The sequence below is a fragment of the Oncorhynchus mykiss genome, chromosome 17, assembly GCF_013265735.2.
Source record: "Oncorhynchus mykiss isolate Arlee chromosome 17, USDA_OmykA_1.1, whole genome shotgun sequence".
NCBI classification, from domain to species: Eukaryota; Metazoa; Chordata; class Actinopteri; order Salmoniformes; family Salmonidae; genus Oncorhynchus; species Oncorhynchus mykiss.
The window spans coordinates 3,955,973-3,973,142 of NC_048581.1; the positions used below are offsets into that span (position 1 = coordinate 3,955,973).

At 43.1% G+C, this 17,170-nt stretch overlaps 1 protein-coding gene and 2 long non-coding RNA genes across 3 annotated transcripts; 2 read left to right on the plus strand and 1 right to left on the minus strand.

Annotated features, from left to right (window-relative positions):
* Positions 1–2,891: 2,891 nt before the first annotated feature.
* Positions 2,892–3,237, plus strand: LOC118940214. Its single transcript, XR_005036753.1, has 3 exons — positions 2,892–2,935; positions 3,022–3,131; positions 3,187–3,237. It is a non-coding gene; the product is annotated as an uncharacterized LOC118940214 (long non-coding RNA).
* Positions 3,238–4,010: 773 nt separating this feature from the next.
* On the plus strand, positions 4,011–4,376 carry LOC118940213. Its single transcript, XR_005036752.1, has 3 exons — positions 4,011–4,165; positions 4,210–4,264; positions 4,309–4,376. It is a non-coding gene; the product is annotated as an uncharacterized LOC118940213 (long non-coding RNA).
* A 677-nt stretch (positions 4,377–5,053) lies between these two features.
* Positions 5,054–11,337, minus strand: LOC118940062 (voltage-dependent calcium channel gamma-3 subunit-like; the record flags this gene model as incomplete). The annotated part of the gene is made up of 4 exons (XM_036948286.1): positions 10,813–11,337; positions 6,205–6,288; positions 5,606–5,686; positions 5,054–5,517 (listed from the first exon to the last, which is right to left on the minus strand). Coding segments are annotated over exons 1-4 (843 nt in total), but the record flags the coding sequence as incomplete, so codon positions are not given.
* Between the last annotated feature and the right edge of the window lie 5,833 nt (positions 11,338–17,170).

The following is a 17,170-nucleotide window of genomic DNA, read 5'->3' on the forward strand; positions in this document are numbered from 1 at the left end:
ATACTCATACTAACTAGTAAAAACACCAACAAAAAAATGATACATACAAAGAAATACAATTCAGTCTACTTCTGTTAAAACCATAAAGTCAAAACGGATCCCCACAGGTTCAGGAGCACTGGAGGGCGGGGTAGTTCTTCCATCGCAACAAACCACTTGAAGGTCTTCCGTTGTGAATTCTTTCAGGCCCAGAAACTTTTCTTCCGTATCCATAATTGATGTCCATTTTTATTTTATTTTTTTATGTTGACACTTGACCAGTACAGTTATTAACAGTGACAATAAACACCACAAAGCGAAATTTCGGTTTAGACGTTTGGTGACGTGTGCAGCTTTGTCTCCCTCTAGTGAGCTGTAGATTGAAGCAATAATGCCCGAGGAGGTGCGGTATGCGGCCATAAGGGCTGTTCTTTAAGGACGACGCAACGCGGAGTGCCTGGATACAACCCTTAGCCGTGGTATATTGGCCATATACCACAAACACCTATTATAAACCCCTATTATGGTTACCAACATAATTATGTCATACCTGTGGTATCGGTTCTGATATACCACGGCTGCCAGCCAATCAGCATCCAGTGCTTAAACCACCTAGTTTATCATACACAATGAACCACTACGTTGTAGAATAATAGTGAAGACAACAAAACTATGAAATAACACATATGGAATCATGTAGTAACCCAAAAAGTTGAAACAAATCAAAATATATTTTAAATTTGAGATTCTTCAAAGTAGCCGAAGTTTGCCTTGATGACAGCTTTGCACACTCTAGGCATTTTATCAACCAGCTTCATGAGGTAGTCACCTGGAATGCATTTCAATTAACAGGTGGCCTTGTTAAAAGTTCATTTGTGGAATTTCTTTCCTTCTTAATGTGTTTGAGCCAATCAGTTGTGTTGTGACAAGGTAGGGATGGTTTACAGAAAATATCCCTATTTGGTAAAATACCAAGTCCATATTATGGCAAGAACATCTCAAATAAGCAAAGAGAAACAACCGTCCATCATTTCTTTAAGACATGAAGATCAGTCAATCTGGAAAATGTCAAGAACTTTGAACGTTTCTTCAAGTGCAGTCGCAAAAACCATCAAGGACTATGATGAAACTGAAACTGTCTCTCATGAGGACCGCCACAGGAAAGGAAGACTCAGAGTTACCTCTGCTATGATGAAACTGTCTCTCATGAGGACCGCCACAGGAAAGGAAGACCCAGAGTTACCTCTGCTGCAGAGGATACATTCATTAGAGTTAACAGCCTCAGAAATTGCAGCCCAAATAAATGCTTCACAGAGTTCAAGTAACAGACACATCTCAACATCAACTGTTCAGAGGAGACTGTTTGAATCAGGCCTTCATGGTCGAATTGCTGCAAGGAAACCACTACTAAAGGACACCAATAAGAAGAAGAGACTTGCTTGGGCCAAGAAACACTGGACATTAGACTGGTGGAAATCTGTCCTTTGGGTCCGAATTGGAGATTTTTGATTCCAACCACCATGTCTTTGTGAGACGCAGAGTAGGTGAACGGATGATCTCCGCATGTGTGGTTCCCACCGTGAGGCATGGAGGTGTGATGGTTTGCTGGTGACACTGATCAGTGATTTTACTTAGAATTCAAGGCACACTTAACCATCAAGGCTACCACAGCATTCTGGAGCAATACGCCATCCTGTGTGGTTTGCGTTTGTTTCTCAACAGGACAATGACCCAACACACCTCCAGGCTGTGTAAGGGCTATTTGACCAAGAAGGAGAGTGATGGAGTGCTGCATCAGATGACCTGGCCTCCGCAATCACCCGACCTCAACCCAATTGAGATGGTTTGGGATGAGTTGGACCGCAAAGTGAAGGAAAAGCAGCCAACAAGTGCTCAGCATGTGGGAACTCATTCAAGACAGTTGGAAAAGCATTCCAGGTGAAGCTGGTTGAGAAAATGCCAATAGTGTGCAAAGCTGTCATCAAGGCAAAATGTGGCTACTTTGAAGAATCTCAAATATGAAATATATTTTGACTTGTTTATCACTTTTTTTTGGTTACTGATTCTATATGTGCTATTTTAAAAGTGTTGATGTCTGTAGCACATACTTCTGTTCTATAATTCGTTTTAAAGCGATACAACAACTGAAATAAATAGAATTGAATACTTGTAATGGTGGAGACCAGCACCATCTCACCCCAGGAGAGAAAAGTGACAGGAATAGATTTTTATACAGGACCAATACAGAGCCCAAGCAGGAGAATCACTATGCCTTGTTATCTCAATAGACTGTGTGTGTGTGTGTGTGTGTGACGGGTTGCATTTGTATGATTATTATACAGGACCAATACAGAGCCCAAGCAGGAGCATCACTATGCCTCGTTATCTCAATAGACTGTGTGTGTGTGTGTGTGTATGTGTGTGTGTGTGTGTGTGTGTGTGTATGTGTGTGTGTGTGTGTGTGTGTGTATGTGTGTGTGTGTGTATGTGTGTGTGTGTGTGTGTGTGTGTGTGTGTGTGTGTGTGTGTGTGTGTGTGTGGGGTTGCATTTGTTTGTTGACAGTACATTGTGTTTTGGCTGGTGAGTCAAAGCACTCTACACCTGAGGTGCCACATAATCAGGTGTTTTCTCAGTCCACAGAGTCCTGAGAGAGAGAGAGAGAGAACCTGAGCGAGACTGAGCAACACACAGAGACACACAGAGAGAGAGACAGAGAGAGAGACAGAGAGACACCTCACGCACGCACGCACACGCACACGCACACACACACACAGCCAAAATCAACAGCTGAGATGTTATTATTACTGTAACCTAGTTTACAAAACACAGAAACACTATAAAAAAACACAGGAACAGTAGAAATCATTTCATAATGTCACAGAAATGTAAGTTATGTCCCATTTCAAACTCATATTTATTATAGACAGTGTGAGGGCCGACTAAGAGTTACTAGAGGTTAGTCAGTATTTATTATAGACAGACTAAGAGTTACTAGAGGTTAGTCAGTGTATTTATTATAGGCAGACTAAGAGTTACTAGAGGTTAGTCAGTGTATTTATTATAGACAGTGTGAGGGCCGACTAAGAGTTACTAGAGGTTAGTCAGTGTATTTATTATAGACAGTGTGAGGGCAGACTAAGAGTTACTAGAGGTTAGTCAGTGTATTCATTATAGACAGTGTGAGGGCCGACTAAGAGTTACTAGAGGTTAGTCAGTGTATTTATTATAGACAGACTAAGAGTTACTAGAGGTTAGTCAGTGTATTTATTATAGACAGACTAAGAGTTACTAGAGGTTAGTCAGTGTATTTATTATAGACAGACTAAGAGCTACTAGAGGTTAGTCAGTGTATTTATTATAGACAGTGTGAGGGCAGACTAAGAACTACTAGAGGTTAGTCAGTGTATTTATTATAGACAGACTAAGAGTTACTAGAGGTTAGTCAGTGTATTTATTATAGACAGACTAAGAGTTACTAGAGGTTAGTCAGTGTATTTATTATAGACAGACTAAGAGTTACTAGAGGTTAGTCAGTGTATTTATTATAGACAGACTAAGAGTTACTAGAGGTTAGTCAGTGTATTTATTATAGACAGACTAAGAGTTACTAGAGGTTAGTCAGTGTATTTATTATAGACAGTGTGAGGGCAGACTAAGAGTTATTAGAGGTTAGTCAGTGTATTTATTATAGACAGACTAAGAGTTACTAGAGGTTAGTCAGTGTATTTATTATAGACAGACTAAGAGTTACTAGAGGTTAGTCAGTGTATTTATTATAGACAGACTAAGAGTTACTAGAGGTTAGTCAGTGTATTTATTATAGACAGACTAAGAGTTACTAGAGGTTAGTCAGTGTATTTATTATAGACAGACTAAGAGTTACTAGAGGTTAGTCAGTGTATTTATTATAGACAGACTAAGAGTTACTAGAGGTTAGTCAGTGTATTTATTATAGACAGACTAAGAGCTACTAGAGGTTAGTCAGTGTATTTATTATAGGCAGACTAAGAGCTACTAGAGGTTAGTCAGTGTATTTATTATAGACAGTGTGAGGGCAGACTAAGAGTTACTAGAGGTTAGTCAGTGTATTTATTATAGACAGTGTGAGGGCCGACTAAGAGTTACTAGAGGTTAGTCAGTGTATTTATTATAGACAGTGTGAGGGCAGACTAAGAGCTACTAGAGGTTAGTCAGTGTATTTATTATAGACAGACTAAGAGCTACTAGAGGTTAGTCAGTGTATTTATTATAGACAGTGTGAGGGCAGACTAAGAGTTACTAGAGGTTAGTCAGTGTATTTATTATAGACAGACTAAGAGCTACTAGAGGTTAGTCAGTGTATTTATTATAGACAGTGTGAGGGCAGACTAAGAGCTACTAGAGGTTAGTCAGTGTATTTATTATAGACAGTGTGAGGGCCGACTAAGAGTTACTAGAGGTCAGTCAGCAGAACAACACAACATCTTAAAAGAGAGGGCTTTTGTAACAGAAAACAAAAGGGAGCCAGCTTATTGGATGCCAGGTCGGACAGCTACACTGGATCTGGGTCTGTCATTGGCTCTCGACAGAGGTCAGGGGTCATTTAAGCTTCCAGGAAACAAACTGAACAGACAGAGAAAGACAGACAGATCAATTCTATACTGTTCTGCACAGCAATATGAGTGTTGTCAGTGTTCCATCCTGTCTGTTCTACGGTCATCAGACAGAGGCAGTGTTCCATCCTGTCTGTTCTACGGTCATCAGACAGAGGTAGTGTTCCATCCTGTCTGTTCTACGGTCATCAGACAGAGGTAGTGTTCCATCCTGTCTGTTCTACGGTCATCAGACAGAGGTAGTGTTCCATCCTGTCAACTTTTGTCCTCCCTCTCTCCCTCTCTGTCTGTCTCTCTCTCTGTCTCTCTCGTCTACATCTCAGCTAACGCTCTCTCTCTCTCAGACAGGTGTTGTCTTCCTGTTAGCAGCATTGCTAGGCAACATGTCCTTGTTGTTGGGCTTGCTTGTCAGTGGCAACAGGAAAACGCTCCTCGCAACATCCACCCCTCCTCCTCCTCCTCCTCCTCCTCCTCCTCCTCCTCCTCCTCCTCCTCCTCCAGCGGCTGCCATCTTGTTGTCGGGCGGCGTTAGTTTGTGCGAGGCCAACTCCGGCCCCGCGGCGACAACCTTTGACACGGACAGGGCCACCGGCAACGGCGAGTGGTCGCGAGGTCGCAGTTGCCCCGCCGACGAGAGCGAGTGACGGTAGTCCACGTTGCCGCGGTAACTGGAGCGGCGTCTGTAGCGGTTGTAGCGGCTGTAGTAGGACGCGGAGCGGAACAGAGCGTGTTTGGTGAAGGAACGGCGGCCGCGGGTCCGGAGCTTTCGGTGGCGCTCTATGAAGGCGTGTACTGTCAGAACGCCCACCATCTCAGCCAAGATGAAGGACAACGCCCCGAAGTAGAAAGACCAGCCGTAGGAGTAACTCTTCTTACTGTCGCTCTGACCCGGGTCACCAGAGTTAGCCGAGATGTAGACGATGATGCCAATGATGTTACTGAGTCCTGGAGAGGGAGAGGGGGGAGAGAGAGAGAGTTAGCTGAGATGTAGACGGGAGAGAGAGAAAGAGACAGAGAGAGAGAGAGGGCTGACCTGCGGAGACGAACAGTATGCCAGCGCTGAGCATGACGTTGTGTTGTGTCTTGTAGAACTCGCTGCCGGCCACACAGACTCCTCCCAGAAACAACAGACCTACACTCATTATGGGGAATATACTGGAGGCTCTCACTGCTCCTTCAACACACACACATACACACACAGAGACACACACACACAGAGACACACACACACAGAGAGACACACACACACACACAGAGAGACACACACACACACACACAGAGAGAGACACACACACACACACACAGAAAGACACACACACACACACACACACACACACAGAGAGACACACACACACACACACAGAGACACACACACACACACACACACACACACACACACAGAGACACACAGACAGAGAGAAAAGTCAAAATTACACTCAAAATTCAGTATGTGTTAAGTGTGTGTGTCTCTCTCTCTCTGTGTGTGTGTGTGTGTTGTGTGTCTCTCTGTGTGTGTGTGTGTGTGTGTGTCTCTGTCTCTGTGTGTGTGTCTCTGTGTGTGTGTCTCTGTGTGTGTGTGTGTGACTCTGTGTGTGTGTGTGTGTCTCTGTGTGTGTGTGTGTGTGTACTCACTCAGTAGGTATTCTGCAGCATCCTGCTCATAGTCTGCATCCTCGAGGAAATAATCAATTTCTTTACACACCCCTGTGAACGTCCCTACACAGAGAACAGAGGTGTTCAGGGGGTTTCTCTACACAGAGAACAGAGGTGTTCAGGGGGTTTCTCTACACAGAGAACAGAGGTGTTCAGGGGGTTTCTCTACACAGAGAACAGAGGTGTTCAGGGGGTTTCTCTACACAGAGAACAGAGGTGTTCAGGGGGTTTCTCTACACAGAGAACAGAGGTGTTCAGGGGGTTTCTCTACACAGAGAACAGAGGTGTTCAGGGGGTTTCTCTACACAGAGAACAGAGGTGTTCAGGGGGTTTCTCTACACAGAGAACAGAGGTGTTCAGGGGGTTTCTCTACACAGAGAACAGAGGTGTTCAGGGGGTTTCTCTACACAGAGAACAGAGGTGTTCAGGGGGTTTCTCTACACAGAGAACAGAGGTGTTCAGGGGGTTTCTCTACACAGAGAACAGAGGTGTTCAGGGGGTTTCTCTACACAGAGAACAGAGGTGTTCAGGGGGTTTCTCTACACAGAGAACAGGGGTGTTCAGGGGGTTTCTCTACACAGAGAACAGAGGTGTTCAGGGGGTTTCTCTACACAGAGAACAGAGGTGTCCAGGGGGTTTCTCTACACAGAGAACAGAGGTGTTCAGGGGGTTTCTCTACACAGAGAACAGAGGTGTTCAGGGGGTTTCTCTACACAGAGAACAGAGGTGTTCAGGGGGTTTCTCTACACAGAGAACAGAGGTGTTCAGGGGGTTTCTCTACACAGAGAACAGAGGTGTTCAGGGGGTTTCTCTACACAGAGTACAGAGGTGTTCAGGGGGTTTCTCTACACAGAGAACAGAGGTGTTCAGGGGGTTTCTCTACACAGAGAACAGAGGTGTTCAGGGGGTTTCTCTACACAGAGTACAGAGGTGTTCAGGGGGTTTCTCTACACAGAGTACAGAGGTGTTCAGGGGGTTTCTCTACACAGAGAACAGAGGTGTTCAGGGGGTTTCTCTACACAGCCCTCTGAACGTCCCTACACAGAGAACATGTATATAGTACTAATATTACTACATACATTAAACATATTATAACATATTTATATAGTACTAATATTACTACATACAGGTATTCATCCAACATACTATAATATATATATATAGTACTAATATTACTACATACATTAAACATACTATGATATATATATATATATATAGTACTAGTGTTACTACATACATTAAACATACTATGATATATATATATATATATATAGTACTAGTGTTACTACATACATTAAACATACTATAACATATACATAGTACTAATACTACTACATACAGGTATACATCTCAGCATACTATAAAATATATATAGTACTACATACAGGTATACATACATACTATAACATACAGTGGGGAGAACAAGTATTTGCTACACTGCCGATTTTGCAGGTTTTCCTACTTACAAAGCATGTAGAGGTCTGTAAAAAAAATATATCTGCTCTGACCAACTGCCAGGTCAGAGCAGAGCAGAGCCTGACCAACTGCCAGGTCAGAGCAGAGCCTGACCAACTGCCAGGTCAGAGCAGAGCAGAGCCTGACCAACTGCCAGGTCAGAGCAGAGCCTGACCAACTGCCAGGTCAGAGCAGAGCAGAGCCTGACCAACTGCCAGGTCAGAGCAGAGCAGAGCCTGACCAACTGCCAGGTCAGAGCAGAGCCTGACCAACTGCCAGGTCAGAGCAGAGCATGACCAACTGCCAGGTCAGAGCAGAGCAGAGCCTGACCAACTGCCAGGTCAGAGCAGAGCAGAGCCTGACCAACTGCCAGGTCAGAGCAGAGCCTGACCAACTGCCAGGTCAGAGCAGAGCAGAGCCTGACCAACTGCCAGGTCAGAGCAGAGCCTGACCAACTGCCAGGTCAGAGCAGAGCCTGACCAACTGCCAGGTCAGAGCAGAGCAGAGCCTGGCCAACTGCCAGGTCAGAGCAGAGCCTAACCAACAGGTCAGGTCAGAGCAGAGCCTGGCCAACTGCCAGGTCAGAGCAGAGCCTGACCAACTGCCAGGTCAGAGCAGAGCCTGACCAACTGCCAGGTCAGAGCAGAGCAGAGCCTGACCAACTGCCAGGTCAGAGCAGAGCCTGGCCAACTGCCAGGTCAGGGCAGAGCAGAGCCTGACCAACTGCCAGGTCAGAACAGAGCACTAACAGTCCTGGAGAGATCTTCCCCAAGGGGCTGTCAACTGTTCAATGGTCCTCAATACACAGCCACACACACACACACACACACACACACACACACACACACAATTGATGTCCTTTAACAGGGTGTCCACTCATTAAACCACTTTAATGTTTAACAGATAGAGGTCAGTGTGTGTGTGTGTGTGTGTGTGTGTGTGTGTAAGCGTCAGAATAGACAGAATACCAGAGGGTGCTTTCTCAAAACACGACAAGTGTCTTCAAGGCCATTTTCAATCTCTCCTGGTCTCTAATCAAGCCGAGGACCATTGTCCCTAAGAGCTCCAAAGTAACCTTCCTAAATGACTATCGCCCTGCCCCCACTCACATCTGTAATTATGAAGTGCTTTGAAAGGCTGGTCATGACACACTTCATCATCCTAGACACCCAGACCCACTTCAATTCTGATACCGCCTCAACAGATCCACAGAGGATGCAATCTGAATCCACACCCACCTGGACAAGAGGGGAACCAACAGATCCACAGAGGATGCAATCTGAATCCACACCCACCTGGACAAGAGGGGAACCACTACTAAAGAACACCAATAAGAAGAAGAGACTTTCTTGGGCCAAGAAACATGAGCAATGGACATTAGACCGGTGGAAATTTGGACTCTGACGAGTCCAAATGTGAGATTTGGTTCCAACGAGAGAGAGAGAGACAGACAGTGAGAGAGAGAGAGACAGAGAGAGAGAGAGAGACAGACAGCGAGAGAGAGAGAGAGACAGCGAGAGAGAGAGAGAGAGAGAGAGAGAGAAGATTCTGCAGCGATACACCATTCCATCTGTTTAGTGGGACTATCATTTGTTTTTCAACAGGACAATGACCCCAAAACACACCTCCAGGCTGTGTAAGGGCTTTTTGACCAAGCAGAGTGATAGAGTGTTGCATCAGATGACCTGGCCGCCACAATCCCCCGACCTCAACCCAATTGAGACGGTTTGGGATGAGTTGGACCGCAGAGGGAAGGAAAAGCAGCAAACAAGTACTCACCATATGTGGGAACTACTTCAAGACTGTTGAAAAATCATTCCAGGTGAAGCTGGTTGAGAGAATGCCAAGAGTGTGCAAAGCTGTCATCAAGACAAAGAGGTGGCTACTTTGAAGAATCTCAAATAGAAAATATATTTAGATTTGTTTAACACTTTTTTGGTTACTACATGATTCCGTATGTGTTATTTCATAGTTTTAGTGTCTTCACTAATATTCTACAATGTAGAAAATAGTAAAAATAAAGAAAAACCCTGGAATGAGTAGATGTGTACAAACTTTTGACTTCATCTGTTTATTATTTATTTTTAATTTTCAAAAAAATATGTTTAAACTGTTTTCGCTTTGTCATTATGGGTTATTTTGTGTAGATTGCTGAATACATTTTTAAAATATTTTTTTAGAATGAGGCTGTAACGTAACATGGAAAAAAGTTCAGCGGTCTGAATATCTTCCGAAGGCGTCGTATAGTTATATATATATATATAGATTACAAATGTTAGAGAGGTTCTTCCACTTTGAGATTATTTTATTTATATAATATATTTTGTGTAGATTGTTGACAAACAATGACAATTATATCTAATTTGAATCCCCCCTTTTAACACAACCAAATGTGTAAAAAGTCAAGGGGCTGCAGCTCCATTCATGGTGTATTTATTGTCCATTTATTCCTGTAGAGTCCCAATTGTATTTATAAACTCGGCGTGGTTGTGAAGGGCTCTTCAGCAGTTCACGGTAAACTCTACACCAGTTGTATTCGGCGCGTGTCACAAATACATTTGGATTTGATTTGTGTGTCTGGGCACATTTCTTCTTATTTTTTTATTTTTTTTAAATCAACGTTGTTTCCACATCATAAAAAAATAAACCAATCAACGTGATGACGTTGAGTCAACGCGGAAAACTGATTGGCTTTCCATTAAAGTCATCGTTGTAAGGGATTTTCCTATTTTTTCCCCCACGCAACTTTTAACTGAAATCCAATGATATTCATGTTGAATAAAAGGTCAATTGACAACTCAACCGAACCGTAAAACATAACTGAACGTCGAACTGATGTCGGTGCCCAGTGGAGTGGGGGTGTTCCCTAGGTTACTAGGTTGTTCTCATGTAGACGGTGTTGTGTTTAAACTCTACCGAATCGACAGCAGAGCCAGACCCCATCCGGACACCATCGGTGACCAGCGCGCGCGCGCACACACACACCACACGAACGTTTAAAACTCTTAACCAAAAGATCCAATCAAATCGACACTTAAAACTGACCCAAACTGCTATAGTTGTACTTTAAACCCGTAACCAAAAAGATCCAATCAAATCAATCAAAACAAACAACCGGTTATTAACGGTCACCTTCGAGACAACAGGTGCGCCAGAGCCCGGAGTGAGTCATCACCACCTCGTTCTTGCGGATGGTCTCGTTGTCATGGAGCGACGTCTTGGACCGGCAGACGCCCCGGGAGTACAGCCAGTAGTCCGTTCCCACTGCGATGGTCATCAGGCTGAACGCTATGAAGGATAACGCCGTGGTGACCAGCATCAGCGCTCCCCGGTTACACAACTTCATCACGGCGAAGGAAGTTACGGTCCGCTGCGCGCCTTCATTAAAGGCTTTCTGTACTTCGTTTATAGTCCAGGCTTCATAACAGCGTCAGCGGGAGTTTCTAGTTTCACAACAATTTTTAATCCTTCTTCATCTCCTCTTTCTTACGGTTTATTAGTTAAAAGTCCCAGGCATCCTCTTCTTTAGAGGGACGGATGGAAATGAGTGACTCCGTCATCCTCACTCAGAGACAGAATGTGAAGCTCTAAGTCCAGAGTGGGAGGTGCCTTGGAGAGGTCCACTTCCTGTATATTCATCATGATTGGTTTGGAGAGGTCCACTTCCTGTATATTCATCATGATTGGTTTGGAGAGGTCCACTTCCCTTACATTAATCATTATTGGTTTGGAGAGGTCCACTTCCTGTATATTAATCATGATTGGCTTGGAAAGGTCCACTTCCCTTACATTAATCATTATTGGTTTGGAGAGGTCCACTTCCTGTATATTAATCATTATTGGTTTGGAGAGGTCCACTTCCTTACATGAATCATTATTGGTTTGGAGAGGTCCACTTTCTGTATATACATCATGATTGGTTTGGAGAGGTCCACTTCCTGTATATTAATCATTATTGGTTTGGAGAGGTCAACTTCCTGTATATTAATCATTATTAGTTTGGAGAGGTCCACTTCCTGTATATTAATCATTATTGGTTTGGAGAGGTCAACTTCCTGTATATTAATCATTATTGGTTTGGAGAGGTCCACTTCCTGTATATTAATCATTATTGGTTTGGAGAGGTCCACTTCCTTACATTAATCATTATTGGTTTGGAGAGGTCCACTTTCTGTATATACATCATTATTGGTTTGGAGAGGTCAACTTCCTGTATATTAATCATTATTGGTTTGGAGAGGTCAACTTCCTGTATATTAATCATTATTGGTTTGGAGAGGTCCACTTCCTGTATATTAATCATTATTGGTTTGGAGAGGTCCACTTCCTTACATTAATCATTATTGGTTTGGAGAGGTCCACTTCCTGTATATTAATCATTATTGGTTTGGAGAGGTCCACTTCCTTACATGAATCATTATTGGTTTGGAGAGGTCCACTTCCTTACATTAGTCATTATTGGTTTACATAAAAAGTATATATATATTTTTTTAGCGATTGATATGTCATGAAAGAGCTAAAAACTCATCCCGGTGAGGGTCCACTCTCCAGTTTAACACTCTGTGTGTCTTTACAGTGTAACAGCATCCCTGGTGAGGGTCCACTCTCCAGTTTAACACTCTGTGTGTCTTTACAGTGGAACAGCATCCCGGTGAGGGTCCACTCTCCAGTTTAACACTCTGTGTGTCTTTACAGTGGAACATCATCCCTGGTGAGGGTTCACTCTCCAGTTTAACACTCTGTGTGTCTTTACAGTGGAACAGCATCCTGGTGAGGGTCCACTCTCCAGTTTAACACTCTGTGTGTCTTTACAGTGTAACAGCATCCCGGTGAGGGTCCACTCTCCAGTTTAACACTCTGTGTGTCTTTACAGTGTAACAGCATCCCGGTGAGGGTTCACTCTCCAGTTTAACACTCTGTGTGTCTTTACAGTGTAACAGCATCCCTGGTGAGGGTCCACTCTCCAGTTGAACACTCTGTGTGTCTTTACAGTGTAACAGCATCCCGGTGAGGGTTCACTCTCCAGTTTAACACTCTGTGTGTCTTTACAGTGTAACAGCATCCCTGGTGAGGGTCCACTCTCCAGTTTAACACTCTGTGTGTCTTTACAGTGGAACAGCATCCTGGTGAGGGTCCACTCTCCAGTTTAACACTCTGTGTGTCTTTACAGTAGAACAGCATCCCTGGTGAGGGTCCACTCTCCAGTTTAACACTCTGTGTGTCTTTACAGTGGAACAGCATCCTGGTGAGGGTCCACTCTCCAGTTTAACACTCTGTGTGTCTTTACAGTGTAACAGCATCCCGGTGAGGGTTCACTCTCCAGTTTAACACTCTGTGTGTCTTTACAGTGAAACAGCATCCCGGGACTGCCAACCTCTCTCCTCTTCTGTCAGCTCTGACAACACCGTTACCGTTTCTGTCTTGTCAGACCCATTCACAGCCTCACACACACATCAAACTCACCACAAACGGACTCAGCGCTTTAGATAGAAAGACGACATATAAAATAACCTTTTTTATCCGGGTCCCTTTTGAACAAAAATAGATGTTGTTATCTGTAAGGCTGGATATCCTAGATAAATTAAGGTTTGAGAAGTGAAAACACAAAACTGCCACAGTCCAGTTCTGTCTGGGAGAGTGAAGCTGCTGCTCTGCCTCCATTGTGTGGTCTCTGTTGAGTGGTCTCTGTTGCGTGGTCTCTGTTGCGTGGTCTCTGTTGCGTTGTCTCTGTTGAGTGGTCTCTGTTGAGTGGTCTCTGTTGAGTGGTCTCTGTTGAGTGGTCTCTGTTGCGTGGTCTCTGTTGCGTGGTCTCTGTTGTGTGGTCTCTGTTGTGTGGTCTCTGTTGCGTGAACTCTGTTGTGTGGTCTCTGTTGTGTGGTCTCTGTTGCGTGGTCTCTGTTGCGTGGTCGTTGTCCTCTTCTCCCATCTCCCATCTCCCCTCTCCCGTCTCCTCCCCTCCCCGTATAGAGCCTGATTAAACAGCATGATTATTACACAGGTGCACCTTGTGCTGGGGGGGACAATAAAAGGCCACACTAAAAGGTGCAGTTTTGTTACACAACACAATGCCACAGATGTCTCAAGTTTTGAAGGCAATTGGCATGCTGTATCTGTGACCAACAGATGCATATCGGTGTTCCCAGTCATGTAGTGTATCTGTGACCAACAGATGCATATCGGTGTTCCCAGTCATGTGACATCCATCAATTAGGAACAAATAATACATTTATTTAAATTGACTGATTTGTATTTTATATTTCTGTTCAGTATTTTTAACACATCTCGTCGTGAGGTCTGAGAGAAAACGTTGCTGTTTCAGAGCTCAGGGATTCTAGAAAGACGGGACAATCTGGCCTTGTTTTTATGTTTTGATAAGAGTATCAGCTATCACACAATGTAGATTAACACAGACACAACCAGGTGAGTGGAGTTCTTTTACGAATTAGTGACCCTAATGAATAAATCAAGGACAAGGGCGGAGTGAACACCTGCAGACACAGCGGCCCTCCGTGGAACGAGTTTGACACCTGTGACGTAAAAGGAACAAGAACAGCCTCTTATTATTATTTATTTTAAAACTTATTTTCATAAAAATACGTTTATTTGTCCAACAAGTGTTTGAAGATCTTGATTGTTTAAGTCTAACATTAGATTATTTAAATGTGTAAAACAAATCTCCAAACTTATTAAAGGCTCCAGGACTAATTTCTGTTTTTGTTATAGCCAATGTCTTGGCTGTATTACGTTTTCATAACTAAGTTATTGTTCTTTGCAACTCTGCCTTCTGCTCTTCTTGTAACCCGGATGTGAAACAGGATGTGACAGTATAACAGGATACACTGAGCAAACTCATTAAAGGCTCCAGGACTAATTTCTTTAGCATTATGACATGTTGTTCTAGAATCTATCTAGATTCTAGAACAACATGCTAATTTCCTGTAAAAAAAATGAAATGTTGTTCTAGAATCTAGATTATCCCGAGGTGAACTAAAGCTGCCAACTCCTCGCTTTGTGGTTTAGAGACAATAACCTGAGAACACCAGACAGTGTGTTGTATAATAACCAGACAGTGTGTTGTCTAACACCAAGTGTTGTATAATAACCAGACAGCGTGTTGTCTAACACCAGGTGTTGTATAATATCCAGACAGCGTGTTGTCTAACACCAGGTGTTGTATAATATCCAGACAGCGTGTTGTCTAACACCAGGTGTTGTATAATAACCAGACAGTGTGTTGTATAATAACCAGACAGTGTGTTGTATAATAACCAGACAGCGTGTTGTCTAACACCAGGTGTTGTATAATATCCAGACAGCGTGTTGTCTAACACCAGGTGTTGTATAATAACCAGACAGTGTGTTGTCTAACACCAGGTGTTGTATAATATCCAGACAGCGTGTTGTCTAACACCAGGTGTTGTATAATAACCAGACAGTGTGTTGTCTAACACCAGGTGTTGTATAATAACCAGACAGTGTGTTGTCTAACACCAGGTGTTGTATAATAACCAGACAGCGTGTTGTCTAACACCAGGTGTTGTATAATAACCAGACAGCGTGTTGTCTAACACCAGGTGTTGTATAATAACCAGACAGTGTGTTGTCTAACACCAGCCAGGTGTTGTATAATAACCAGACAGCGTGTTGTCTAACACCAGGTGTTGTATAATATCCAGACAGTGTGTTGTCTAACACCAGGTGTTGTATAATAACCAGACAGTGTGTTGTCTAACACCAGGTGTTGTATAATAACCAGACAGTGTGTTGTCTAACACCAGGTGTTGTATAATAACCAGACAGTGTGTTGTCTAACACCAGGTGTATAATAACCAGACAGTGTGTTGTCTAACACCAGGTGTTGTATAATAACCAGACAGTGTGTTGTCTAACACCAGGTGTTGTATAATAACCAGACAGTGTGTTGTCTAACACCAGGTGTTGTATAATATCCAGACAGCGTGTTGTCTAACACCAGGTGTTGTATAATAACCAGACAGTGTGTTGTCTAACACCAGGTGTTGTATAATAACCAGACAGTGTGTTGTCAAACACCAGGTGTTGTATAATAACCAGACGGTGTGTTGTCTAACACCAGGTGTTGTATAATAACCAGACAGTGTGTTGTCTAACACCAGGTGTTGTATAATAACCAGACAGTGTGTTGTCTAACACCAGGTGTTGTATAATAACCAGACAGTGTGTTGTATAATAACCAGACAGTGTGTTGTATAATAACCAGACAGTGTGTTGTATAATAACCAGACAGTGTGTTGTATAATAACCAGACAGTGTGTTGTCTAACACCAGGTGTTGTATAATAACCAGACAGTATGTTGTATAATAACCAGACAGTGTGTTGTCAAACACCAGGTGTTGTATAATATCCAGACAGCGTGTTGTCTAACACCAGGTGTTGTATAATATCCAGACAGTGTGTTGTCTAACACCAGGTGTTGTATAATAACCAGACGGTGTGTTGTCTAACACCAGGTGTTGTATAATAACCAGACAGTGTGTTGTCAAACACCAGGTGTTGTATAATAACCAGACAGTGTGTTGTCAAACACCAGGTGTTGTATAATAACCAGACAGTGTGTTGTCAAACACCAGGTGTTGTATAATAACCAGACAGTGTGTTGTCAAACACCAGGTGTTGTATAATAACCAGACAGTGTGTTGTCTAACACCAGGTGTTGTATAATAACCAGACAGTGTGTTGTATAATAACCAGACAGTGTGTTGTCTAACACCAGGTGTTGTATAATAACCAGACAGTGTGTTGTCTAACACCAGGTGTTGTATAATAACCAGACAGTGTGTTGTCTAACACCAGGTGTTGTATAATAACCAGACAGTGTGTTGTCTAACACCAGGTGTTGTATAAAAACCAGACAGTGTGTTGTCTAACACCAGGTGTTGTATAATAACCAGACAGTGTGTTGTCTAATAACCAGACAGTGTGTTGTATAATAACCAGACAGTGTGTTGTCTAACACCAGGTGTTGTATAATAACCAGACAGTGTGTTGTCAAACACCAGGTGTTGTATAATAACCAGACAGTGTGTTGTCTAACACCAGGTGTTGTATAATAACCAGACAGTGTGTTGTATAATAACCAGACAGTGTGTTGTCTAACACCAGGGGTTGTATAATAACCAGACAGTGTGTTGTATAATAACCAGACAGTGTGTTGTATAATAACCAGACAGTGTGTTGTCTAACACCAGGTGTTGTATTATAACCAGACAGTGTGTTGTCTAACACCAGGTGTTGTATAATAACCAGACAGTGTGTTGTCTAACACCAGGTGTTGTATAATAACCAGACAGTGTGTTGTATAATAACCAGACAGCGTGTTGTCTAACACCAGGTGTTGTATAATAACCAGACAGTGTGTTGTCTAACACCAGGTGTTGTATAATAACCAGACAGTGTGTTTTCTAACACCAGGTGTTGTATAATAACCAGACAGCGTGTTGTCTAACACCA